The sequence below is a fragment of the Aphelocoma coerulescens genome, chromosome 2 (genome assembly GCF_041296385.1).
Source record: "Aphelocoma coerulescens isolate FSJ_1873_10779 chromosome 2, UR_Acoe_1.0, whole genome shotgun sequence".
NCBI classification, from domain to species: Eukaryota; Metazoa; Chordata; class Aves; order Passeriformes; family Corvidae; genus Aphelocoma; species Aphelocoma coerulescens.
The window spans coordinates 53,000,564-53,027,867 of NC_091015.1; the positions used below are offsets into that span (position 1 = coordinate 53,000,564).

The 27,304-nt window shown below is 40.0% G+C and overlaps 1 protein-coding gene across 5 annotated transcripts in view; it reads left to right on the forward strand.

Moving 5' to 3' along the window:
* The window catches only part of TMEM108 (transmembrane protein 108), a 162,639-nt gene that overhangs the window by 78,475 nt on the left and 56,860 nt on the right, over nucleotides 1-27,304 (forward strand). For all 5 annotated transcript variants that reach the window (XM_069007469.1, XM_069007467.1, XM_069007468.1 and 2 more), the window contains one exon: nucleotides 489-570. In XM_069007469.1, the coding sequence (XP_068863570.1) occupies nucleotides 531-570 (40 nt within the window). In that variant the 5' untranslated portion in view covers nucleotides 489-530. The remainder of the gene's footprint in view (nucleotides 1-488; nucleotides 571-27,304) is intronic.

Genomic DNA, 27,304 nt, shown 5'->3' on the forward strand with positions numbered 1-27,304 from the left:
TCCTCCACGCTGGCACCACTGAAATTTTCATTGAGAAAGGAGGGAGTGGGCTTTCTACTTGTTGTACTTCTTGAGGGATGTGAAAAGAGGAGGCTCAGGGAGAAAACTACAGCCCCATGTGCCCAGCACAGTGGCCTGGTGGTTTCTGCGTCTTGCATTTGCTTCTCCGCTGAGGACTCTTTCTGCAAATGAAAAAGACTCCTATAAAATTAATTTTATCAAGCCATAAGCACGACATGAAAGTGATTTTCAGTGTGTTTATTTTGTATACTCTTGAGAAATTTTCCCATTTGGCCATAACTCTATCCGTCCCTGCCAAGCTCTTGGAGAGCATGGCTAAAGAAGCAAAGTGCAATTAGGCAATTTCCCATTGCTTATCAATACAATTTTCCTGTGAAGCTTCATCTTACTTTGTAATGAACAGGTACATCAAGGCAACCTATATTTTTCATACATAATTTTCTCCTTCTCTTGATTTTTTTTGACAGAATCATGAATAAACTGGCAGACCAGCAGGACCACATGATACCATGAAGAGAAGCTTACAGGTCCTCTATTGCCAACTGTTTAGTAAGTAAATATTAACTTTTATTCTGTAAGAAGGGAACTATTCAAATCCTTACATAAGATAGTAATATTTATGCAGGGCACAATTCAAGGAAGTACTTAACCATGTGTCTTGCTTCAGGTACCTGGAGGAACCATATGGAAGTTAAATTACCCTGTTGTCTGAGATATTGGGAGATGTATTAAAAAAATGAGTTGAAGGATCAGCTGATTCTGCAGAGCTTTGTACAAGATTAAAATTTTTTGCTGTGCCTTGTAACTCTAAACACCCTCAGAAAAATGAGATATAGGTACAGAGGATGGTGGCTGGGAGAAATAATGCGACATTTTTGCAAGAGGGATCCATCCCACTTGGCATTTCTGGTGGTCACCACTCAATAAAAGATGTATGAGTGAGGAAAAATCTAAACTCATACAGACCTAAATTCTGTGCCACTTCCTGAGATGACAAATTTATTTTTATTCCTGTTTTGGCTTTCTAAAGAGTCCATCCAATATGAAAGTCCAGCAAAAACATCAGATGGAATTTAGGCTGTGTAGACAGGGTCTGGCTCCCCTGTTCATGGAAGTAAGGGAAGGCTTTAGGTGTAAAACAGTATTGACTGTTGTTCTGTAAACTGAAAATTCTCAGTGCAAGCATCATAAGCAGCAACTTTTCTTCAAAATTGTAGAGATTAAATAAAGTAGGACTAGACAAAATATAACTACTTGCTGTCATGTTTCTCAAGGGAAATTGCTAATTTCCAGTAAAAATGAAAAAGAGTTTTTTAATGTTGTCACTTCAATTTGGCAGAATGTCTCACTCCAATATACATGTTTTCATAGACAATTTTGTATGGATTTCCCTTATTCGGGCCCAAGCAAGAGAAAAACCAGGAAATCATGCTTAGTATGCATGGAATGAGCAATGGAAGGACTGTTAGTTTGGAGGGTGTGAAAATTAACTCTAAGGAGTAGTTTGTGGACTGTTACAGAAATCTGGTTACTATCATATCTTTGCTTTACTCGTTGTCATCAGAGTATAGTGTGAGATTTCTTTTGCTTTGCTAGGTTGGTTGATGTTCCTATTCCTATTTACAGTTTCTCCTGTGACATAGGAGAAACAGAGCTGTGTCCTCATGACCTTAGAGGGAAGTCTCCAGGGGTGCACCCAAAGCTATCTTGCTTGAGCATAAAGCTAGGCCAGATGTGCCTACATGACCTGCCCAGCAGCACACCTTTGGTTCCCAGAGATTTCATGCCTGGCTGGAGTGCAATGTAGGAAGAGCTCCTCAAGGAGAATTTTAATCAGAAACCCACTGGGAGCAGTGGGAGCTGTGATATTTTTACCATAGCTAAGGACCCAGAATACTTTGCTGCATCCATTTGCCATGTTGAAATGGGATTTAATTCTAAAACCAGCTTGGTTGCTGGACCAACATTAGGTTCTTTGTAAAGAAAATATGAAGCAGAACTGTATAAATACATTTCTACCAACACATGGGAAAAGGAGGGTATACTCTTCATCCAGCCTATTATAGTGTTGAGTCTTTCTGTAACTATTTTAATTTTTTTTTAGTACCATGCTTTCCTGCTTGGCAGCATTTCCCTTTGTCATCCCTGCTGCTTTAAACTGTATTTTTCAGGGTAACATGTTGAAGAGATAGGTGGCAAATAGAGGAACACTGATAATAAAGAGGGAAAAATTGAGAAAACTGTGTATGTGTATATACACACACACACATATATATGCAGTATGACTGTGCAAAAATGTTGTCAACTCTGTGATATAATTTGAAAAGATGGTTTCTGAACTTACTACTTCTATTGAGAGATAAAGAAACTGCTTTATTTTTTTCTTTCTTTATTTTATTTATCAGTGCAACAAAAACATGTAATAAACGTAGTTTTCATTAGCAAACGCAGCAACTGTAGCTATATAAGCTATGTATTTTGGGCATCTGGAATGAGCTTTTTCGCTGGTTGGTTTATAAAAAGCCTATGGCAAGATCCCCCAAGTTACCTAATTTCTATTATATCGACTTTCTTTTAGATGCACTGAGGTGTGTTACCTAAGCTCACTTTTTCCCCAGTTACATCACAGTGCTAAAAACAAACTCCAAGAGAGTGCATTCCGTCCAAGGAAGAGGAAATTACTTTAACATGTTTCCTGTAACTGTTCTTTATGGTATAAGAAGGGCCTGCAGCATGGCCTTATTTTTTTCATTTGGACAAAAGAGGAAAATTGCTGCTACTATACAGCTGAAGAAAAAGCAAACCTTCAGAGAAAGAATCAAAAGAGGATATTCTGCTTTGCACTGATTCACCAATGTCTTCCACCTGCCTGCCTTCCTCATCTGCAACTGCAACAAGTGGGTCTGTGATGCTGCCTTGACAACGTGGCAGTGTTTTCATCTTGTCTGCTGTGGCATGCGTGAGTGATTGAGGTTCAAGGCTACAGGGAGAAGCGCCCTATGTATGCATTCTTGCAAATATGTACATAGGGCATACATAAATATAGAAAATCTAGGACAGCTGGAACAAAGTCTTGGTGGTTTTTGTAGAAACAGTGATAAGCTGGAGAGACAAGACTCTGTGTGTGCTTGGGGGTGTGCCTCTGGTAAAGAAGTGTAGGAAGAAGCAGTTTCACCTCCAAACTGGTGTGTTGTTATGAGGCTTGTCACATTTTACTTGAGTCCCAGCTGTGCTACTGGGCCAGTAGTGGCTACACTCATCTGTGAATTCTTTTCCACCTCTGTTAATTTGTGCTGTGTTCAGCTGTGTTTGTGCAGTGTCTGAGACAGTAGGACTCTTTTACTCTAGAGGAATTCTTGGCTTTGAGGCTGAAAGAAAAGACTTACGTAGATATTGGTTTGATTTTCAAACAGTGGGATTTGTTAGCTGTATTTTTAAAAATCAGACCCATAGATAAATAATATTTTGATTGTAGGTTATGTCTGGGTTTTTTGGTGAATTTCACATGAGTTATGTAAGCATTCTATTGCCATCCATATTCTTTTGCTGTGCTTTCCAAAAAGAGCACATTCCATCCATTCATGCTGATCAAGAATAGCATGTGAAAATGGCACCAGCAGCAGCTGCTCTTTTGAATAGAGTTGTAGCTGGCTTGAATCTGGTCCCAGCTGCCAAGAGGTAGAGTTTGTAAAAATTGTAGCACTGCACTTGGCCCAGGACAGGGGCTCCGGGTGATGCTACTTTACCTCTAGTCATTCATAATTTATGAATAAGTAATTAAACATGTGATGTAAAACTATAAAGAAGTAATGCTTTCATACTGTATCTTCAAAGATTCTATTTAATCTGAAATCTCTTAAGACATTAAAAGAAAAAAAAAAACAGAAAAAGAATAAAACAAAAAATTTGGAAGAGGTTTCTTAGTAAGAGCTCTTTGAAGTCACTAGCTAGATTGAGTTGATGAGGACCAATTAAAGCAAAACATGTGTCCACAATTTGCTGCCATTTGTTCTAGGCACATCTTTATGGATGAAGTTTGTTGCCTTTCTAATGATGAAGATGCAAATGCCTTTCCCATGAGGCTGAGCAATCTCCATTTTTTATAAAGACCTAATGTGATGATTTAAGCCCTACAGCCTGAGCCACAATATGTCTGCATTTTCTGTAATAAAACTTGCACATTATAATTTGCCATGCATGCACTGTTCACTCAGAGCTTCCAAGTTGCATGTAAGCTAGAGAAAAATGTGGGGACAGGTAACTGGTGGAGCTCTTGGTGCACAACCTGTATATGCGACTTTCTTCCTCAGGCATTTATTTTCCTGAAAAAAATGCAAGGACTTTTATTTTCTGTTTACTTCCAGCACTAGGGTCTGTGTGAGGACCTGTCACCACGGCATCTGAAATAAATGCCCATCTGAGTGCTTCTTCATGTCATTATCACTTAATGTGTTCCCAAGTATCACTCTTTCATCTCAGAAGCCTGGCACGATGCCCAGTAATATCAATAGAAAGAGTTTTCTATTTGCAAGCATGTACCACTCTCTGTAGTAAAATGAGCAAAAACGGCTCAAAAGTGGCTGTGCCTTATAACACAGGCTGTCACAAGTCTTGTATCCCCTTGCTGTGGATGCAGCTCTCCTTCCCCAGTGTTAGCTGGCAGCCTGGCTGCCTTTCAGTCAAGTCTTTGCAGTGAAGTTCACCCCGTAGAAAGGGTTAGCACAAGCCTGCACTCCATTCCAGTCTGAAACAAGTCCAGGGGCTCATCCCTCTTCTCATAAATATTTGATAAGCAATTGAGTTTGTCAAATTCCTGTATTAGAGAAGACCCAGTTCTAAGTACCTTCTGAGAGGTGTTGAGCAGCATTACCTCCTAATGTCTCTTGCCTCTGATAGGAACCCACACCCACCAGCTTTTCTTTCTGTTGCCAAGTGCTGTCTGTGAATAATTATGTGTTATTAATAAGATTGTATGCACTGATGGCTCGTTTATACAATTACACATGGCTCGTTTAGAGCAAGTGAAGAGGCATGGTAACAGTACAAGAAACACTGCTGCCAGATGCAGGAGAATAACCTGTTCTCTGCCCAGAGTAGTAAATGAGACATGAAGAAATGGATTTATAGAGGAGGTAGCTTGACATGAGGCATCAGGCAAAAATGCTTTAGCAGGTTAGGATATTGAAACCCTAGAACAGGCTAGTCAGGAGGATTTAAGTCTGCCACTGAAGCACCGAATGGAAAAAGAAACATCTCTCAAGGGAGACAGAGGTCATGTAGATGATTTCAAAAGCTCCCATCAAACCCTCTGATCCTGTGACCATTAGGTGCTGTGTCCTTACTGCAAATGAGCCTGCTTGCTTCCACAGAGGGCTCTCAGCTTGCACAAGCCATGTATAATTAATCCACGTGCTAGAAATGTACAGCTGACATGAGCTTAAGGGTACTAGGGATCACTTGATACACATCAGCAGAGAGTCTGTCGTTCACAAGAACTCAACAGAGAGAAAAAAACCCAGCATTTTTGTTGTGTTCTGTTAGACTGGCAGGTGTTAGCTTGAGCAAAGACAGCAGCAGGGAGTAGTTCTCCAGCAACAGATTCCATCTAGTTTGCTTAAAAATTAGAAAGGTAAACAGCCTCTGGCTATGCAGTGTATCATGTACAAAGCTTTTTGGGATACTCACTGGGCTGAGGCATTTGTATTTGAGAGTCACGTGGCTTGGTAACAGCCTGCCCATCGGGCAGCTCACAGCAAGCAGTCCCTCAACACTTCCTTTTCCCAGAATTCAATTAAAGGTTGTTGTTTCAGTTTCTCAGCAAAAATTGCCATCTTGAACGAAGCTGCAACCTTCCATTTTGTGATTCTGTCCTGGAAAACAGACCTTTTTAAAGAGGATTCTAAAAGCAAAGCAATGCACCTTATAAAGAAACTAAATGGAATATACATTTTCTTATCAGATGTAGGCTCCAGTGTCCTTGATGTGCCCTTTAGTGAGATTTCAGCTGCACACACACATAAGGAGGATTCCTGCTTGCTGCGTAAATCTGCACAACTCTGTGAATTGGATGGCTCTTGCCATTCCAAAACTGAGATTGTTCCCATGAATAGTTTGCAGTATTTATTTTAAATATGCTGTTACCATGAACATTCCTGCCCTTAAAGGCATTGCAGTTTGGTAGGATTTCACAGATAGCGTGCACTCTTTAACAAGTTTGAGGTACATCTGTGGGGTGGGGATGTTCTGCCTTGTTTTGCCAAGAGCAGATACAAATTTAGGACATAGCAACACAAACAACTAACATATTGTGTAAAGTTCTCCAATTTTCTTGCAGCTTTGCTGAAACACAGAAAGATGTGGAATAGGCCTGGGGCTGTAGAATTTCAGGTCATGATTTAGGTCCTTGACACTGAATTTGGGATAAAAAGCTAACAGGCAGTTACATTATTATATTTGCTCTTTCTATTTGCAAACAAGCAATTCGTGCCTTTGCACATATCATTTGATAGTCTGAGTATGTTCTTGGCATTAAGCACCTTCAATTTTATACTTATACTGGTGCTATTTGCACTAGAACCCTCTGGATTTTTCAAAATTAATGAGAGCACGGATCTCTCACAGTGTTTATATTCATCAAGCATTCACACACCAGTTGTGTGACATTCTGGTAACAATGTCCATGATCAGTATGCTAGAAAACCAAGGAATATTAAATAAATACATATAAATATGTATGCTTAGCCAAATGTGAAAGTGCTGGATGGATTTGGTTTTAAAATTCCTTACCACCTTGTTAAAACAATAATCCAGTATGAACCTACAATATTATTTCCATCTTACGTTGTGAATTATTTGTGGTTTGGACCTGAAGTGATCCACATTGTATGACAGTGTATCTGTCTGATCTATTTTAGATTCAGTACTGTTTCCCTCAAGCTTTGAGAGAGATGGTTTAGAGGGAGAGTGAATAGGCAGGAGCAGAAATGTGACTTTCCTCTATTTTCCTTTTCAAAAGTCTATTCATCCATCTCTAACAGAAATGAAACATCAGGAACAAAGCAGCCTGTGCAATTTCATGTGTGTGTTTTGAGACTCAGCGTCAAGTGGAGGAAGAAATGCTGCTGATGTGCAGGCCTAGCAACCATGAAATATGGGTCCTGTTGAGTTCAATGGCAAAGCTCTCATTGACATTAGTAGGATTGGGATTTTATTTCCAGCCTTCATGTTCCCAGCTTGCTTTGATATGTTGCAACATAGAACAAAAATATCCTGTCAAACATCTACTTTCCCCAAAGCCTTCTTTTCTTCCTGGCTGCGCCTAAGAAACATTTTATGGTTTCTGACAATATTGCAATCAAGGCCTAATTCAGCAAAGACAGTTAAATATGTAAATTGAGTTGTTAGCCCCAGCCAGACTGCTCCTACAGCAGCCACTAGCCTTGGGCTTGGATTGCCACTGGACTACATTCCAACAATCTGAAATAAGAAAATTTATATGTCAACATGCACACCAGTGTCTAATGTTCATGAATTATCCAGTGCCTATGACAGTGTTCCTGTGGGAAAGACAGAAAAACTGCTGTTAGATACTCTGATACATTGTTATTGGATATTCCCCCGTGTGGGAACTGCCCTGCGCCACGATTTGTACCACTTGTATCAGTAACGCAGCAATATTTAACCCCTGCCATGTTTAGGTGCTGAAACTTGTATAGGTTAAGTGTCTAACTTCTTGCAACACCTTTGATCTTTTCTCCCTCCAGGCACCCCTTGGCATGCTACATTCTGTTATTTTTGAGCAGGAAAGATGTAACTGTGGATGTTATGGCAGCTTCGATTGCTCGTGTGTGTGTCCATTGTAGCTCACTGCAGGCTGTGTAAATAATTTACTTGTAAAACCAGGCTCGTTGCAGGCAGTGGAAACAGTTCAGAACAAATACACATACACCAAAACGTCATCCAATTAGGCAGCATGTGATGGGTACTGTCTCTGTCCCTTCTCTAAATGGAAAATATATGGATGTCCTCTGTGTTGCTACAGATTTTCCAAAGAACTTGAGATTATACCAAAACTTAAGCACATTCAACTCAGTGAAAGACTTCAAAACTCTACCTGTGAAAAAACTTGGTGTGAAACATCATCCAAGTTATCCTTTGGAGCAAAGTCTTTCCTTTTAGAGGCAGTGCATCTGTCTGGTCTTTATTTGAAGACAGGCAAAACTTCCTTGGCAAATCAAGGCCCTGTACATAATTGGTATGAATGTATTGTTTTGTAATACGTTACTGGTTTAAACTATGTATATCCTCTAATGCCTGAAACCTCAAGGGCAGGGTGTGCTCCCAAGGTCTGGGAAAAGTCACAGTCTCGTTTCACATGAGTTTATTCCCCCTATTATTCTTGGATAAGAGGAAGGTATTTGTTATATGTCATACACAAGATGTTTTAAAAGTGACCTTAGCAGGAAAAATACTCTACCCCTGCTATAGTAACTTAAAGGTTCTGGAAATGTGGAGAGAAAGTTTATAGCCAGTCACAGCCCTTCATCTAGAGAAGGCAAGGGAACCACAACACTGAGGCCATGATTCCTTGGGGTGGAGATGCTGGGCCTCCACACTGGCTGGTATTTCATAATGTGCATCACGAGTGCCCGCAAGGAACCACCACTTCAGGTTTTGAAGGAGTAGTGCAGTGTAGCCCTGCCGGCTTTCCCATTACCGAACTATTCCTTTTGCTCAAGACCAGGCTCCTGGTCATATCCAGGGCCAAGGACAGGATTTCTGAGGCCAGGTTTTCCAGATCAGCAAATACTTAATAACTGATTTTGGCTCTCAGTGAATTTTCCAAAGTACCTAAGTAGATTAACCTGCTTTCTTCCTGGTGGCTAGAGCAGGAAACTTCTGCAGGTGCCTTGAAGAAGTGCACAATGCACGTCTCTCTAATAGAGAGTGCCAAGATATTTTGGAAAATTGGATCCCTTTTCCTTGAATGTAAGGGAGCAGACTTTGTTTCAAATCTACGTAGTACTATGCACAGCATAAATTTTGCTTCAGAATTGATGAGTATCATTCAGTGCTTGCTAAGACCCAAGTAGAAAGGAAGGGGGAAAAAAAAAAGAAGGCACGTGGAAGGAAGCAATACAGCAGGGATGGGTAGAGAGATGGCTGGATATTCCTCATAATAAAGTGAATATATTCATAATAAAGCAAATATATTCGTTTCTTATTGCAGGTGTAATCGCAATCTTTAGGTGTATTTCACATACCCATTGAAACACTTGTGCTGATAGGATTTATTATGTGCCTGTTCTGTATTCATTAGACTGTTGTTCCTCTACTCTCTACTGCAGGCACATGTAAATATCTTTCAAGCCACTGCCATCATCAGTAGAAGTGTGTGTGCTGTGGCAGAATAAAACTTGCTCTGCATGGAAACCTAAAATACTGCTTACAAGGAAATGTTCAGACCACACAACAAACTCTGTCTCATAAGATTTTTAACTCATGGACCTTCCTTATTGCTAGAAAAGGAACAAGCAATTCCCTCTCATCCCTGAGGAATATTGGTCTTAAATAAATTGATGACCAGTGTCATCAGCTGTTGTGAGTCATTGCAGGAGACCCTGAAAGAGTTTGAAATTTTTGTGCACTTATAGAAGACCTCACATCACATTTTATTGTGACTTTGAGAGTGAATCATGGGGTATTAATGACAGTGCTTTGGTGTAAACTGTGAAAAGCAGCATGGTTTCTGGCCATGTTATAAATCCATTTTGTAAAACCCATGGCTTTGTTGCTGCTGGAATTCCCATGCATGCAGCCTGTGAGGGATGTTCAGTTCTCTAACATGAAGTTTCTCATTCCTTGTGCATTTGGAAAAGGCACTGCTTCTTGAAGTTAGCATTCCATGGGAAGGACGATGACTTTGCAGTATATTCTAAAGCATTAGATTTCACTGGCTCCTCTAGAGACTACAAATTCATTATGCCATTGCAGCTTCTCATTGCTAAGAGCATTAACAATTAACATACAGACACCACAATGAAAACGTCAAAGAGAGGAAAGTAAAGCTAACAAACCTGATAAATTAATAACAGCATGCTTGCAGGGCAAAATACTTGTGTTTGTATAGACAGATTTAGGTTTGCCTTAAAGCACAGGGAGAGAAAAGAAAGTGGCTTAAAATCCTGTGAACTTTCAGCCTTGTCTTGGAGGTAGAATGGATCATCTCCCATCTTTTGTTGTCCACTTCAGTAGTGCTGGGGTTTGACAGTATTTTTTCCTTAGAGAACCTAGCCATTTCACCTAGTTCAAAGCTGTTTTGTTGTGCCATTTCAGGAAGGAAGAACTGTTTTTCTGATCAAGGTTCTGTACATGCCTGAAAGCCTCATGTTAAATCCCTGCCCTGGGACCTACTTCGTAATGCTGAGGTTGTGAAGCATAAAGTTAATCACATTACAGTCTGTACTGCACAGAGGTGCCCTGAAAGTTATTAAGGATGAAGCCTGTGCTGGAGAAAGAGCACTGGGTGCTTAAGGAAGAAGGATCCTCCAAGGCTGTTTCCCAGGAGCAGACAAGGAGGCTGTGCAAGAATGGAGTAGTGTTTACAGCTTATTAGGAATGGACAGTAGCAGGTTTTTAATTTTTTTTTTTTTTGTGCAGAGCAATCCCTTATGAGAGAGATCATCTACAAGATAAGAGTAATAGTACCATGGGCCTCAGCTATGCACACTGCAGTGCATCTTTTCTTGCCCTGGGGACATTTGTCACTGGGACCATTAGTTTCAGAGTCACTGCTGAGCATGCATGTGACTGACAGGGAATCAGATATAAATCCTGTAGTCTCTGAGGTGGAGAGGAATGAACTGGAGACAGAATAAAACAGACAATGCTTAGTGTACATCATCAAAGAAAGGGCTTCTACAGGAAAAAGGAAGATCCTCTTTCCTTGTAGTTTACAGAGCTGAAGAAAACCTGGGATGAGTGAGGTACAGTGTATGACTAGCTTTCTTTCAGGAAAATCTGTTTCAGAAATGAAAGGCAGTTCTGAGGAAAAGTCTTAGTCTGAATTGTTGGGAACATCTCTTAATGCTCCTAGCTATTAAGCTTCTCTTCAGTTCCAGGGCACCTGTCTTCGCCAGTATTTCCCCCATATGGAAAAGATCCCTTTTTATTGCAGAAGATGGTGACATCATTAATGACTTCTGTCAGTTCTTCTCAGCCCTGAGGAGGCCACTGTCCCCTCCTGTGGAATGTTCCCTGCTCCTGGCACTTCAGTTGTACCAGAGTAATGTGCCTTTTCCACAGTGGTTTTCACTGCTGCATCAAAATTTTCAGCTTCGTTCCCCTGGTTCACAGGCTCTGTGGCAACCCAGAGCTGCGCAGCACAGCTCAGCACAGCAGCCTCTGCTTCTGTGGACCATGGGCTGGCTGTGCTCCAGAGCAGCCCTATCACAGAAAGAACAGCTTGAGGGTTACAGTCAATTAGCATAAATTGCCAAGGGCCCAAAATATGTTGTAGAGCCAGTGTGGCTTGTTCAGCCTCGAAACATATTCCCTTTTTCTTCCTTCCTTTTTTCTTTGCTGACTCTGTGGAGGAGAAAAGGCTTAGAGCTCATTTTTGTCATTCTCAGAGGAGGGATGTAGCTGGTGCAGCTGGAAGAGTAAGGCCAAAAGCACCTCCTAATATCCAGGAGACCCCAGGCTTTTGTTTTTGTCACTGCATGTCTTATCTTTTGAACTGTAAGCATCTGAGGCTAGGGGTTGGCAGTATTTGGATGTGTTATACAGTGCTGAACATAGTTTTGGCTCTTATTTAGTAATTATAACAATTAATAAGAAATACCATATGGCTAAAAATATTGTAACTCTCAAAAGAATTCTTGGGCCACTTATTTTTTGTGCATATGAGTATGTGCCTCATTTAAGCTAATTATTTTTGTATTAACAAGCATTGGTTATGCCATCCTTCTGCTTTTGTTTTTAGAAGTATTCAGGTTATTACAAAAAGTGTGAAGAATGAATGAAAAAAATAAATCCATTTCCTAGTACTTGTCTTATAAAATTAAACTTTCTGGTTGAATAATCCTATATTTAATCCTCAAAGGGATGTGTCCCCCAAGGGGAACATTCTCTGTGCCTTCAGGTACATGCTTTCAAAATGTCAGAGGATGGGAGATGAATCCAAATGAATTAATGAACCCAAATACTTGTTTGGAAATCAGGTGGTGTTTGATTATGGATTTACCATCTTTAACCACAAATGTGAGATTTATGGACTAGAGACATGTTACTCTCAAATTTTAATTTCTGGGTTGTGTTCTGCTTTTCAGACAATGCAGCAAAATACAATAGAGTCCCTCTTACACCCTGTCTCGTCAATTATGGGAGACTGGGAAATCTCAGTCTTCAGTGTTTCAAGATGAAATTTTTAGGTCTAACAGAGATGATCCTTTTTAGCATGGCACAGACAAGTGCAAAGCCTCTTTTGTCGTATGGGTTGAAGGGATTCAAGCTTTATATCCATGGAGGAATGGAGACCACGCATGGTCCTGGTGTGTCTGCAGACTGCCTCTGTGTGTCCCACTTTTTGGACTGGAGACCTATTGTCACAGGCTATGACAAAAGTTTCTGTGCCTGTTCACTGATATTTTGACAGCAGCATGTTGTTACTGAGCCCCTGATCTAGTGCAAAGGATGCATCCATGTGTGATTGTACTGGGCAACAGCATCCACAAGGGAACAGAAAACACAGACCAAGGACTTGGGTCACCTTGGTACTTAAATTATCAAAGTAGGACTTAGAGTTGATTTTTAAAGTAATGAATGAACTTACAGAGGTGTATTTCTCTAAAATTCAGCTGTGAGTAGAATATGATGCTTATTGCTGTTAAGGAAGGACTGACATAGCATGCCCATTTCACTGATAATTTCAGAACTATTTCCGGTGTTTAAATATTAAGTAGAAATTATTGAAAATCTTTGAGTACTGCCCTTTTGAGAACAAAGGTAAGTATATTTTTAAAGTGTGATCTTATATGCTGAAGGGGAACACAGGGGAGATATGTGCAGCAGAATGCAGGTTTATGTTAGTATTTTTTAAAAAAACAGCCAATTATTTTGTGAAGTAAAGTTGTTTTGTGGTGACAGATGTATGAAGACATTGGTTGTTTCAACATCAAGTGTCACTGCCAGATGAATAAAAAGATTGTGTGAAGAACTGCAGTCAGATCAGCAAGGCCGATTCTTACCAGTCAGAGAGCTTTTGGAGATTACAGTATAGCATGGAGAATTTATTGAGGTGATTTATCCACAGTGCTTGTGAATATAATACATCCATACTCTGTCTCAACTAGTGTAGAGTGGATGTCAATACCTACAAATGTATTATTAATGTTACTTTTGGAAAGCAGTACATTTTTGCATAGTTTCAGTATCCTTCGTGTTCATGGATTTTGAACATAACTCTAAAACTCACAGTAAATCTTCTACTGTTGAAACAATAAATTTTTGGAAAGCATAAAAAAAATACTTTCAAAAATTACATTTGATAACAATACCCAGCCAGCCTTTCTGCTGCCACGAGCCCCTGACAACCAGAAATGGAAGCCTCTATAAAAGAGACTTCTGAAAGAAGCAAAGGAGGAAAATGGAATATTTTGGTTTTGCCTGTGGGGCTGTCTTCTTGTTTTGGAAGCTTCCATCAGTAGGTGTGGTTTGTAGAAAAGACAGGTGGAGAAAAACAAGCTAAAAAAAGGCAGCAGATGAAACACTCTTTCATGTTCAGTACTCTGCTTTTCCTTTGCATCCCTAAGTTCTTCTGCTATGAGCGAAATGAAACCAGAAAGACTGGGTAGAGGAGGAGACCAAGAACTTTTCTTTTACAGTCAGCAGTAAGACAATTGTGTGAGAAAAGACTCTTCATCCTGTGTGGTTTCCTCTGTCATGATATCAGAGAGGGTGAGTTCTCTCTGCTTCACAGTGTCAAGCAGTTCTTCATCTGTTCATCTCACGCTCACGAAATCCACCAGCCAACCGTGCTGATGTTGCCTCCTGCCCAGCCTTGCAGATCCATATATTTTGTTGCTCAGCATCTACAGCCAGGGAAGAGTTACCAAAAGAAATAACTCCTTTACAACCACCAAAAAAGGACCCCTGCCTAGAATTTCTTGTTGCACAAGTGCTCCTTGTGAAGTGCAGAGAAAGGAGTCTGGCAGAGCTGCCCATTTTGGCATCCCTTTGGAAACTACTACTGGAGGTAGGAGGAGAAGAGTGGAGTGGGCAAGGGCAGCTCCCCCAGCAAGGGTGGGGAAGATTGCTTTCAGACCAGTGTAGTACACTGCACTTCAAAGCTGTAGTGAGAAGGAAAATGAAGTTGTTCCAGGAGGCCAGTCATCTGTGGCCGATTTTTCATAGCAAAACATGTTTTCTACAGTGCATCTGTGCAAGAGTAGGAAACAGTCATGAATTTGGCAGTGAGAAAATTTTGCCTTTATAAAGTTATTAGATGCAATGGTTTCACTTTGACAGCCCTGAAATAAACAAGACACTGAAGTGAGAGCTTCTCAAGTTTGGAAAATTCAAAACTGGTGTCTTTGCTCTGAGTTATGGCAGAACACTGTGGAAGCCTCTGGTAAATGAGCTTTAGAGATTTGCATCCTTATATTTGCTTTTCTGAATAAGCCAATATATTTTAGTATAGAGGCAGTATCTTTTATGCAGGTAAGCTAGGATGCCAGTAGTGATGTGTTTGTCATTACATAAGATCCAAAATGCGTTCATTGATAATGTGCATTCCAATCTCAAGATCCTGTTAATTTCAATGAATTTCAGGGTCTAGTTTGAGGGACAGTGTTTTAAGGAAGACATAGATCACCACTCATAAGCACCTTTTGCTACTTTCATATATAAAATCAGTAGCTGCATTAGGGGTTCACTGGTATTCATAGTGCTTTTGGTCACTACTGAAGATGTATTTTTCTGACAGGTCTGGGACTTTGTCATTTATAATGAACTGTGAGAATAATGAATTGGGAACTATATGTGTCTGAGGGAGAGAGGTACCTCATAGTCTACTGAATTTGCCACATATTTCAGTGTTTTAAAATATTAATTTATTTTTATTCCATTACCTAATCCATTGTTCAGCATAAGAGAATTTCAACCTGTCTGCCACACATGCATTAAGCACATCTACTAGCCTCTGGTACACTCATCAGGCTCTGTAGGTTGTAAAGATATTGCCTCTAGGGCAAGTCTGCACATGAACTGCATCAATCTTGTGCTTTCTTCCCCTTCTCCTACCCCATTTTCCTTTGTAGAGGCACTGCTGGCTGTCATAGGAACGTGGTAGGATTGTTCAACAGGAAAAGGAGAGACGCATAGCTTTGCCCATAATACATTTAGGTTGCTACCTCCAAGCTCTGCAACAGCACGGGACACGACATGGAAAGAGTCATCAGTGACTTTGCAGTTGCAATAACATTCTGGTGAGGGCAGTGGAATTTCAGTACTCCAGTTTCGAGCCCAAAATCCTTTACAACCCCCAGCAAGGACTGGGAATGTGTTGTTTAAGTGCTCTACAGACATAGAGGTGATAGATATGTGTGAGTGAAGTGTATACCCTGCTGTTCTGTGGTCTCGTGGAGAAGACATCGCTGTGATGCATTTCACAAAAATGTTGCAGAACTTCTCAAGTATTTGGTGACAAGACAGAAAAGCTACCAAACTGTATTCCCTACAGCCTTCACAGAAGAGGCAGAAGCTAAACTGTGTTGTGGATGGCATGTCTTCACCCAAGAAGAGTGCTTCGTGGCACAGTTTGAAGATGAGGTAAAGGAGAGACCTCGGAAATGTATGTCTGACTATTAACGCTTCTGTAGTATTCCTGTCAGCAACCTTCTAGCTGTTTACTCAGCTTTGAATGGAACTATATTTGTGATGGCTCCTCTCTAAAGCCAATTTCTGTGATGGAGGGGATTAATGGGTCTCTTTTTTAAGGGAGCTTTGCTTAGTTCTGTCAGTATGCTAAAAGCACCCTTAGGCTGTTTTTAATGTATATTGGGATTGCAGTACTCTAAAACACTGCTGGCAGTGATGGAGCACCTGCAGTTTTCATTCTTTTAATTTTATTTCTTAGCATTTGAACAGGAATTAATCAGACTGTGAGGAGAGTGCTGCAAAGTTTAGGTGGAGTTGTGGCTGCCCAAACTGCTTCCTTCAAAAAAGGAATCTGTCCATTTCTCTGTGACCCTCTCTATGCTGGCAGTCACTACATCAAATACTTAGCCTGAACAAGAGAATGGAAGGTCTAGCTGAAGAGAGGATCCAGAATATTTGAATATCCTGAACTTCTCTAAAAGTTGTTAAAATTGAGATAAAAATCCTTATTGTTCTTTTAAAGAGGAGGCTCAGCAAGTACAGGTGAGTCAACAAAACAACAGTATGCGTAATGGGAATGTGGATGCTTTGGAAATGAGGACTGGTTTTTAGTGTTGCTTAAGAAATACCTCACACAAGTGAATAAGAATGCAGGAGCCTGAAACATGCTGCATTTACTCTACAACAAGGAGAAATATGTCACCAAAGGGAAACCCTGGGATCTCTGCTGCTCTGAGTACCACCTTCAGGTTTCTTTCTGAATTTTCATATTTCAGTGTTTGAGCTTCTTGATGCCAAATTGCTTCATTGCCATAAGGGAAAAGTAAAAGTAGTTTATTATTAATGCTTCTATCGAGTCTAAAGATCATACTCTATCTGTATTTCTAGCAGTGTCACACCACTCAAATTTCTTTAACTCCCTGAATCAGATTCTTAATGGTCAAAAAGAAGTGCATGATTAGCTTGGTTTAAGCCATTATCACTCCACTGAAATACATCACACTCTTTTATATATACTTTATATATTGTGTATGATATTAGTGAAATATGGGAATGGTACAGACAAATATGAGAGTTGTGTCTGGCTTTCTCGTGTCCTTCTGCTAGAGTTCACATTGTTGAAAACACTGTTAATTCTTCAGGACTGGATGAGATTATGCTCATCTTTTGGGCACAGCTTTACTGCAGTTAATAAAATACTGATACTGTATTGCAAACCCATATATTTAGTAGAACATTTATTTGCAAAACCTAAAGCTAGTAGATATTCACTAAAGCATCTTTTTGAAGATGTTCCTACTGTTTTCTACATTATAGTAGTCTCACAGAAATATATATGTAAGGGCTGTGCAAGTCCTTTTTTACATGCAGGTACTCACATAAATCACTGAAATCCATCAAGCATCTCTTAATTTATTTTCTGGTTCTTGACAACTTCTTTCTTTTGCTAGTACAGGCATTTAAGCATTGTCAGAACACAGCTTCAGATTCTCATCTTGGTTGCACTGATAATTTAATTTTGAGGAGAAAAATTTAATTCAATAGGTCATCTTTGGATTTATACTGATGTTAAATGTGATCTGGTTCACTCTGCATCTGTTCCAATGAGAAAGCTAATCTCTTGAATTATTTTAACATTTTCATATCCCTTCTTTGCTGCATTTGGTTTAAATTTTGCCTATTTATGACAGCCCTAGATAGTAGCTATCTAGGCTGGTTTATTGTCATGTGAGAGACCAATAGTGGACATCTGGCCACGGTAGGATGCTCCATAGGAAAATGATCCCCTGAAGTGTACAGACTTTGAGCTATGCACAGCCCAAGGAGGAAAGTTGTGTGGAGTGACAGATGGATGCCTCTGGCTGACCTCACTGTAGGTGCAGGAGGAGCAGATGGCAGGCAGGGTAATGTCCAGACATACGATTTGAGGTACCTTTGACCCTCAGCATAGCTGCATACAGTAGCAAAACTGGAGTGTTGTGAGTCACCTTTCCTTGGTGAAATGTGCATCTCTGGTAATTCGGACAGAGACACAGTTATGAGCAATTATGAAAGAATAATGTGTCCATTATTTCTTCTTCTGAGGTTCTTGTGGTATCTTGCACGGATGAACTGAAGAACTCATACCTCATTAGTGAGGTCCACATTAATTGCCTCTAACTATTTCTGTCCTTCATGTGCTATAAATACATGTTGTAGGCAGAAACAGATAGTGTAACCATGCACATAATTAGTTTCTCGGCCTGGTTTGCAGATGGGAAGCCAAATGTATGCAGGGGAAGTGATTATAGGTTACTAATTGAGATAGCTTACTATGCAAGTTATGTGAAGACCCTCAGCAAGTCAGTGGTAGAAGAGAGCTGCAGAGCCATTTTTTCTGTGTAATTCCTGGTTATGGTAGATTTTTGGTGAACATGGCACAGATTCTGAAGTTTTCCTCTAAACATTTGTTTTTCCTTGACTGGTCTTAGTTCAAATGATGACTTGATCAAAGGAGGAGTGTGATGATTTAACCTGAGATTGCTTTTATTTCTCTGAGTGATGGCTAAATAGTTCTCCTTCTTTCTTGGATGAAGTAATGCCTGATCATGTGAACAGACATTAATCTCTACTGAGAACATTTCATATAATGGGAAAATGGAAAGAAAATGGAAAGAAAATGAATCCAGGCTTTTATGCAGAATTTGGCTTTCTTCTTCTGTAGCAGAAAGACATTAGTATTTTATAGGAAAGGTCCCAGTTCTTCCTTTTTTGGCCCCAGCCAGCAAGCAGCTAAAGGCTAGATACAGCAAAGTGACTGCACAGCCAGGGTATAGAGACCAGGCTAATCTCTGGTATGACAGACCCCTTTGATCACTGAGGAGCTCTGCAGTCACCACAGCAGCAGTCTTGCCCACAGTAATGGAATCATATAAGGAAACCCTAATTTTGGGAAGCTTCTTCCTCTCACCTTTGAGCAGATCCATCGGTCTCTCACACCTTTCAGGAGCCACTGGAAATCGGTATGTAGAGATAAATGAGGCTATTTAAGGTGAGGAGGGTGAAGTTCCTGCTACCAGAAGAGTTTCTCTCAAATACAGCCATTGTCAAGGTTGTGCTCCTCAAATGCCAGGGACAAAGGCACAAAAGTTGAGGAAACCTTTCTGTAGCTTATTATTTCTGGTGATAATAATAGTCTTTTTGTGTTCAAGCAAGAGAAGGGCTCATTTTTCAAACCCTGTGCACATATGTGCAATACCATCCTGGATCCCAATGCATTTGAAATCTGAACTGAGAGAAGATGAGCCAAAGCATTATTTTAGCATTGGAAAACTGAAACAATGTATGATCTGGCTTCTGCAAGATTGGAGGGATATTTGATGGTTCTAAACTCTACACTCAAGGCCCACTCAGTGCTTTAGTGCACGTTCTTCACTCATTATGTCAACCAGTCTAGCTTACTGAATTAGGGGGAAAATTGATCCTGTGTTAATTTCTCTTCTTTCTGGTCTTCAGTATTGTAGAAATTAAAACTAAGCCACAAAGAGTAAATAACTTGATTTTTGTTTCACTCAGGACCGTATAGTCATTGTAAATCCTGCAGATAGTTGTTGTGTGATAAGCACTGTGCTCGCACAGGGAGCTTATCTTCAGGGGAGGCAGAATTCCCCTATTTCCCTATAATCACTATGGCTTTATGAGGGAGAAAAGCAACACATAGGTTATATTGACAAAGGGAGTCTTTATCGCCAGGGTGGATAAACTACAATGGAATGGTAGTGCCTGTTGAGCTCATGGTAGGGCATCATTGCCTGCCACAAGACGTGAAATAGGTGTATTTCTTTCCCTTTTTAGTGTATACTGAAATCTTTGGCCCTTCTCTTCACTTGTCATCTCTGTTAGAAGCTGACCAAGAATATGGTATAATCATATTGCATCATACCAGATCGTAGTACTCAATGGGTAGACTGAGCACACACTGAAATGTTTGTGTGCACCTCTTCCTTACTCACTTTCCCTGGGAGACGTGAGATGGCACATTCCATTAAGAATCACAGACTCAAATCCTCTTTGTTTATGTTGGATGTTTTTAGCTATGTTGGATTTTCTTACTGTCTCATGCACCTTTCTTTTTTGACAGTTTCCTTGTCTGTCATGTATTTTTGTACTCGTTGTGCAGCTTCTCTCTCACATTTACTCAGCTTGCTGACCATGGCCAGTGGCATTATCCTGCTGAGTAGTGCCCAGCCAGGAGCCATGTCTTGTCTCAAGCATGGCAGAGCAGGGCTGAGATCTTGCTCTGAGTAACTGGCTCCACTGCCACCTTCCGTGTTTAAATCTCCCATTTAACCTTGAAAGACTTGGTCCATCTTTTGCCTTGTTTCCCCATTCCTGCACCCTGCCTGGCCCATATCCTCTGCAGAGACTGGGATGTGCAAACATAGCAGAACTCAAGGCCGTAAGTAATGTGGTGATTTAATGCCTTCTTGTGGGTTGTTTTTTTTTAATTGAAGCCAACTGCCTTCAGCAGCACTCACAGATGAAAAGGTCTTTCAGTGCTGGTGAGCTTTAGCAGGAAAGGAACCACTTACTCTGTGTGAACCTGAGTATGCCTTGGAGGCTTCTCTAAAACAGAACATTTGAAGAAGACAAGAGTTGATTTCAAGTCTGCTCAGAGCATCCTCTGCAAAACAGACTCAGTCCTGCCCTGTTCCTCTCATTCATATTGGTTTGCAAATTGCAGCTAAAGAAGCTTTCATGCTGACCCTTCGGAATCACCCTTATAAACAAAAGCATAGACTTTTTGGGTTTGTTCCATGTGTGCACAGAGTTAGTGGCGTATCAGCTCAGGAGAGGTGTCCTGCTCTGGCAGTGGCTTCTGGGTACATGCTCAGCACTGTGAGTATGTGAGTGTAAGATGTTTGCACTGGGGATGAGCACATACTGAGCCTTTGAGGGAAGGGATGCTGCTCCTAACCTTGTGCTTACAAAGCATTTGGTGCCATGTGCCCAGTCACACTCATTCATTTGATACTCTGCTATTAAAAGCTGATTTTATAAAAACTGCTTGTTTAGCACAAAATCACAGACACTGGAAACAGAAAAAAAATATATTAGGACATAAAGTTTATTTTTACACTCTGCCAATTGTCTCCAGATGTTCCCAGCTCACACTTTCCAGCCTGATACAGTCCTCTCTTAAGTCACACCTTTCATCTAGAAGTTACCAAGAAATAAAAATTAAAGGTCTATTTTTATCTCTCCCAATACCTCATAACTACACAGGACATGAAACCTAATTTGTATGACACAGAGCTAGAATTATGTAGGAAAGGCCACAAAATTTTTCCTTGTCTCCTTTTCTTACCTGTGTGCCTTCGGTTTTGGTTGAGCTTCATTTATTTCCCGTTAACCCACATGTTCTGCTCCTGGTGCATTGTTCTTGTTTGGATGTAAAATGCAATGGGCAAATACTCCAGTGCATTGCAGAAATTGTCCAGGGAAAGTTAAAGGTTCCAGTAAATAGACTGCATATTTTGGAACTTTGGCTCTGTCAGACAGTCTCTCCTAACATTGATCAAAAACCTGATTAGGAGTGAATGTCCCCTTTTGTTCCTTCTTTACGCAAAGCTGGAGATGGCTTGGAAAGTATGCTTGAGGAACCCTTCACAATAACAAATCACTATATTGCTTAATATATAATAATAATTACTGGTAGCTACTGCCAGGGAAAAACACATTGCACTTCTTCCTGCTGATGAAACCATGAACATGGTAGAATGAAGATATTTAATCTGTCAGCATTAGTATTCAGAGCGAACAGAACATTGTAGTAAGTCGTAAGATACCACTTCCATATCTGGAACTGCTGCTTATGCATTGTGCTGGTTGAAATTAAAAAGGGTTTTTGTTGATGTGTTTTTACTTTTTTATGTACTTGAAACACTAGCAATTTTAAATTGAATCTCAGAAGGGCATGAAGATTTGAACTTTAAAAATGAGACATTCCTATGGCTCTTTCCATTCTCTCATAGCCCTGTATTCTGAGGAATTTGATTATTTTATTTCCTTGCACTCTTAATGATCAGACTGTAAAATCTCACTAATGGATTCACTGCTGTCTAATGTGCTGTGTGTACCTGCCAAAATGACCATGGCACCCCTTTACAGGCCAAGCAGGAGCAGGGTCCCTGGCACCAGATGCTGGCTCTACAGTGAGAAAGAAATAGGTAGTCTGTATTCCCATCCAAATACTCTCACCTCTCATTTTCCTAGACGTTTCAAGAAAATAATTTTGGATTTGGCAAGGGAACAGGAGATCATGCATGGACAGATTCCCCTGCACAGATAGCAAAGCAATTGCGTCCAATTTAAGACGACAGTCATCCAAGCTGTTCTCCGTGGAGCCAAATTGAAGTATACCCAAAGCAGATTGCAGGATGTGAGCCTAAATTTGAAACCTCAATATTCTTAGAACTTTTCTTTTATATTTAATTATTATTTACTGTTTGTTTATTTTGTAGCAGTTCTCCCCTCCTTCATCAAGCAGAGCATTTCCATAAAAATTAGCCAGTTGATTTCTGTAAACGTGTCAGAATCAAGCTTTCCTTATGAGTAATAAAGAATACATTTATGGAATGTTTCTTTTCCACAATGTAATGCCAGCTCTTCTTTGTATGAGGATAGACTGTCTCTTCCATGGCAACTGGAATAGAAATACAATTTTTCGGTTGAAATACCGTAAAGAGGCTCAAAACAATGAGGCCCACCTAGGACTGAGGGGTCCTAGACGGGGATGTTTTCTTAAACAGTAGGGCAGAAAGTCTCTGAAAACCCAAACACCATCAGGCAAAGAATTAACTTGTACTTTATAGCTGCTAAATTGAATTATCACTGGAAGGGAAAAAATCCCCTTCATGGTTTACCCAGATATCGATTCTCTGTTATTGTCAAACCCCAGCTCTGTGGAAAGGAATAGTGGGGTCAAAATATAACCCTCGTTCCACACCACAGAGGATCAATACCTTCAGTATAATTCAGGTAGTTGTAATTACAAGGTCTTGACAGCTTTGCCTGTAGGTTAAATGACAGTCAATACAAAGTTGGTAGATTTCTTTTTCCTGAAAGCCCCTAAATGTGTGGGGTTTCCTTCTATTCTAACGAAGGGATCTTTGAGTCCTAGCATTTCTAGACTCTGTGCTCTGCAGACTAGCAGGTCTGCTGATAGTGGGTGGCTGTGTAGGATAAACTCTGGCATCATTTACACCAAGGAATCACATTACTTTTTCTTTCCATGCAGCCTGCAAATCATCCTATTTTATAATGTTAAGATATTTTGGGTCATGGTGGGAATGGGGACAGGCATTTCCAATGACCAGGACCAATTTCCCTTTCATGGGAAGGACAATGCTGAGGTTTCCAAAGCAGCAGCATGTGCTGGTGGATGGGATGGCAGCTCTGAAATCAAATCACCAGCACTCCAGAAGATACGCTGGAGAGCTTTCTGAATGTATTGCTGCTCCTGGATTTCAAGTGCTGTCTTGAAAGTCTCATCCACATCTGCTGTCACTGTGGATTAAATTATTTGTGTTTTTACCATACAACTATAGGACAAACCATAAGGCTCCTTGTGTACTTGTGTGAATGCAGGCATTCGTGCCTACTTAGCACTCCTGCTTGTGACCTAGTCGCAGGCTTTACAAGACATTCTACCCTGGGGGGCTCCTGCTTTACTCCAGCACAGCTCACCACTGCTGCTCAGCTCTTAGGGACTTCCATCAGTGGGAGGAAGAGGATGGTGCCCAAGACAGCGAGAGCTCAGTGAGACCAATCACCATTGCATTGATAGGACCTGCTTGGCTGGCCCTACCTGTGAAATAGTGCAGGCAGTACGTCATTAAAACGATGCAGGTGCAACTCTATACATAAAAAAATGATGGCGTGGTGCTAATCAGCATTAAAATAAAAGCAGCACAGTCCACAGTCTGATGTCCTAAGAGACCCCAGTGCTGGGGCTCTTCAAGCCCAGCTGAGGACAGCCCAGCTCTGCATGCTGAGTCCCAAGAGCCCTGAAAGTAACCACGTGGGTACGGGCTGTTGGTGCTATGTGTGCATCAGTTTGATATTTTTGGATGCTGATGAGTGGTCCAACTTATATAGCATTAGGGAGGGAAAAAACCCAACTGAGTTACATCAGTTTGTGAATGTTGAATGCTTTTCCTGACATTCAGTACAGTCTGTGGTGCTGGAAGAGTTTATGGACTGATCGATGTATTTCCTGGGAGTGTGTTCATGCTGAAAATGTTATATTGTCATCCTGCATTCCAAGGAAGAACAAGTAGATTTCTCACCTTGATCTCCCTATCCAGAACCTCTCAAAAAATTGATATTCACCTAATATCTGATGTGCACTTCCAATGGAGTTTTCCATGTCTTTGGAACAATCCAAAAGCTCAAAAATTTTAATTGTCTGTCATGACAGTTCCCTCATCTGGAGGGAGTTAGATCACAAGTAGATACAAAAGGAAAAAATCCTGAACTTCAAACAAAGATATATTGTTAATTAATACCACTGATGGAAATGGAAAGAAAATCCCTGTCTCGTCCTTGCAAATAATATTTATTCTCCTGCTGTATATTTCATCTGAAAAAAATAGCCTCCTTGGTAGCATCTGGGAATCACACTGTAGTGACAGAGAGGGAAGTTTGCCACCCTATGAATAACAAATGAACTGTCAGTAGTACCCAAAACCTATGATTTTTTAGAGGTCTGTCATCTTAGAATTCACTAAACTAAACCGTACTTAGCTGTTGAGACCAGATGAGATGATAGAGGAGTTAGAGTCCCTGCTGTGGGCAGCTAGTAAAGTAATTTAATTTTTAGCTGGAGATTTATCTGCAGACTTTCACCTAAAAGACCCTGAATTCAGAAGCACAGAAAAGAATTATATCTGTTTATCTAAAAGTATAGATATAGTTCTTAAGTATTTTAAGAATGAGAACTTACTTCTGAGTCAGGATGTAAGTTTTCAAGCTTAAGTTGTTCTAATAAAATAAAAATGGTTCGATACACCAAGTTAAAAAAAAAAATTAAAGGACAGTGTGGGCAACATAACCTCATATTTTCCATATGAAGCTGTTTAACAAAATGGAGACATCTTTCAGTTTGAAATTTCTATAATCTCTCTGCAATTATGGAATAGACAGATAATCGATGGGAATTTTGATTTTTACTTACACTGAAAATCCACCCTGATCCTTGTTTTCACTGAAACATTTGGTGTTAAAATAATTTGGATCTCCTTTAGATAGGATGCCTAGAATAGGATTTTTGACTAATATATGCAACAGAATTAGGAAACAATGTTTACAGGTGTCCCTTGAGTCTCAATCAAGGCATTAGCAATGGTTATTATAATAACAAAGGAAGGTGCATCCCCTCTTGGCAAATTCCTGTTGTTTGCTTATCTTGTGTGCAGCTCTCTGGTGTTTTATTTGAAGAACATATATTGATTGTTCCTCATTAACAATCATGTTGTATTGAATGAAAGGAGTCAAGTCATGTTTGATATACTGCCCTCAAACCCTTAGGCTTAGCACATCCATCCTGGTTCCGTTTTTTCCCTGCCTGCTTCTATTCATTAGTTTTAATGGACACTTTGAAAACTGCATGATTAGGAACTGATTGTGTTTAATTGTTTTCTTTTTCTTTTTTTTTTTTTTTTTGAATGAGGGAAGAGGTCTTATGTTGTAGGAACATACCAGCTCATTCAATTTGGCACATCCAACACCTAGATATGGGTGTATCTAATCTGATACTATCTTACTGAAAATGGCAAATATGTTGGATGAGAGTACAGGAGGTTCCCTAGAGAACAACTGCTACCTTAACTTTGCTTATGATTGACTTTTGTCATGAAACAAAAGAGCTTATTGTTCCATTTTAAGCTAGCTAGATTAGCAGTGTGCTGTTCTTTTTTTTTTCCCCCTTAGTTAGAGCTAGATTGGCTCTTGATGATTCTGATTAAATTCCCCTTTCTACAAGAATAACACAGACCAATTTGTGTTCGTCTCTCCTGTTCAGAACCATACACCAAACCAATTTTATTTCTGCAGTTGCTGTTTTCATACATCTTGCTATTCTACAGTTCTAGATACTATTGAATTTCCAGACAGAGTAAATAGACATGTTAGATTTTTCTATCGTTATTAGTGTGCAGAACTGTCTCACAATCCCTTTTGTGCATGTCATCTCTAAGCCTTAAATCTTCATCTCTTCAACTTATCCATAAGGATAATCCTGAAAGACTTCAATTATTTTTAACATCATTCACATTTTTCTCCTGCCAGAAAAGGTATTGATAATTCTGAGGTTCAACATAATACTTTTTATCTGATTGTATCTATTCCTGAACCATGCATCTATACTTCTGCTTCATCATATTTAGCAGAATATTGGCTACACAATTAAAAAGGAGAACAAGACATGTTGTAATGTTACTTGATAATTGTACAAACACACCATAACTCCAAGAAGTGACATTTTAACAATCATCAGCTAATTGGACTTAAACTTATAAATAATTGGGGATGCATGACCTCAGTTTGAAGAATGTAGTCCTGCTCCTTCAGTGTAACCATAATTCTGCTGTCTGAGTCGTGAATTCCCAAGCTGCCTGTTTTTCTCTGGATGGCGATGCTGTGCACATGCATCATGCAGCACTGACACAAACACAGTTTATTAAGCCACTTTCATCTCTGGTGAAAGTAAATGCTACTGCTGATGCCTGCTGCAAAGTCATCTATATCAGCTGAAAAAGTTCTGCTATTGTTGTCATATTATAGGCCATAATCCTTCAGAGCTCTGGAAAAAGAAAACAGTGCCAGCTACTGGTTGAATTGAAAAACAGATTATTTTGGGGTGCCTAATATGCATTTTGGCGTTTTTTTATTTCATCCTCAGCAAAGTCTATTCTACAGCAATAAAATTTAAATATGTATTTCCATCTCCTTGGCAACTAATGCACAGATTTATATCAAAATGCTGCCTGAACAGGAGTCAGGTGTGGCTAGATGCCCTACATCCCATGCCAAGTCAATTCTTTGTTCCCAAACCATTAAGCAGATACATCTTGTGGAATGATTATTCTCTCTAGCTGCAAAATAATTTCATTTTGCTCTCCGCTGTCAGATGATTTCTTTCTTACTTTATTTTTAGTTGAAAGTGCAAAAGGGACAAGGGATACCTGACAATGGACAGGGTAGTGAGATTTTGTCCAAACATCCATTTCTGAGCAGGCAGTTTCTTTGTATATGACCTTAGCATGCATTCAGTGAGCAAATTCAACGCCAGCTGCATTTCCCCTCACCCACAGAAAATTATCCTTCTGGGGCTCAGATTAGTTTTCCAAGAAACTTTCTAGCCTTA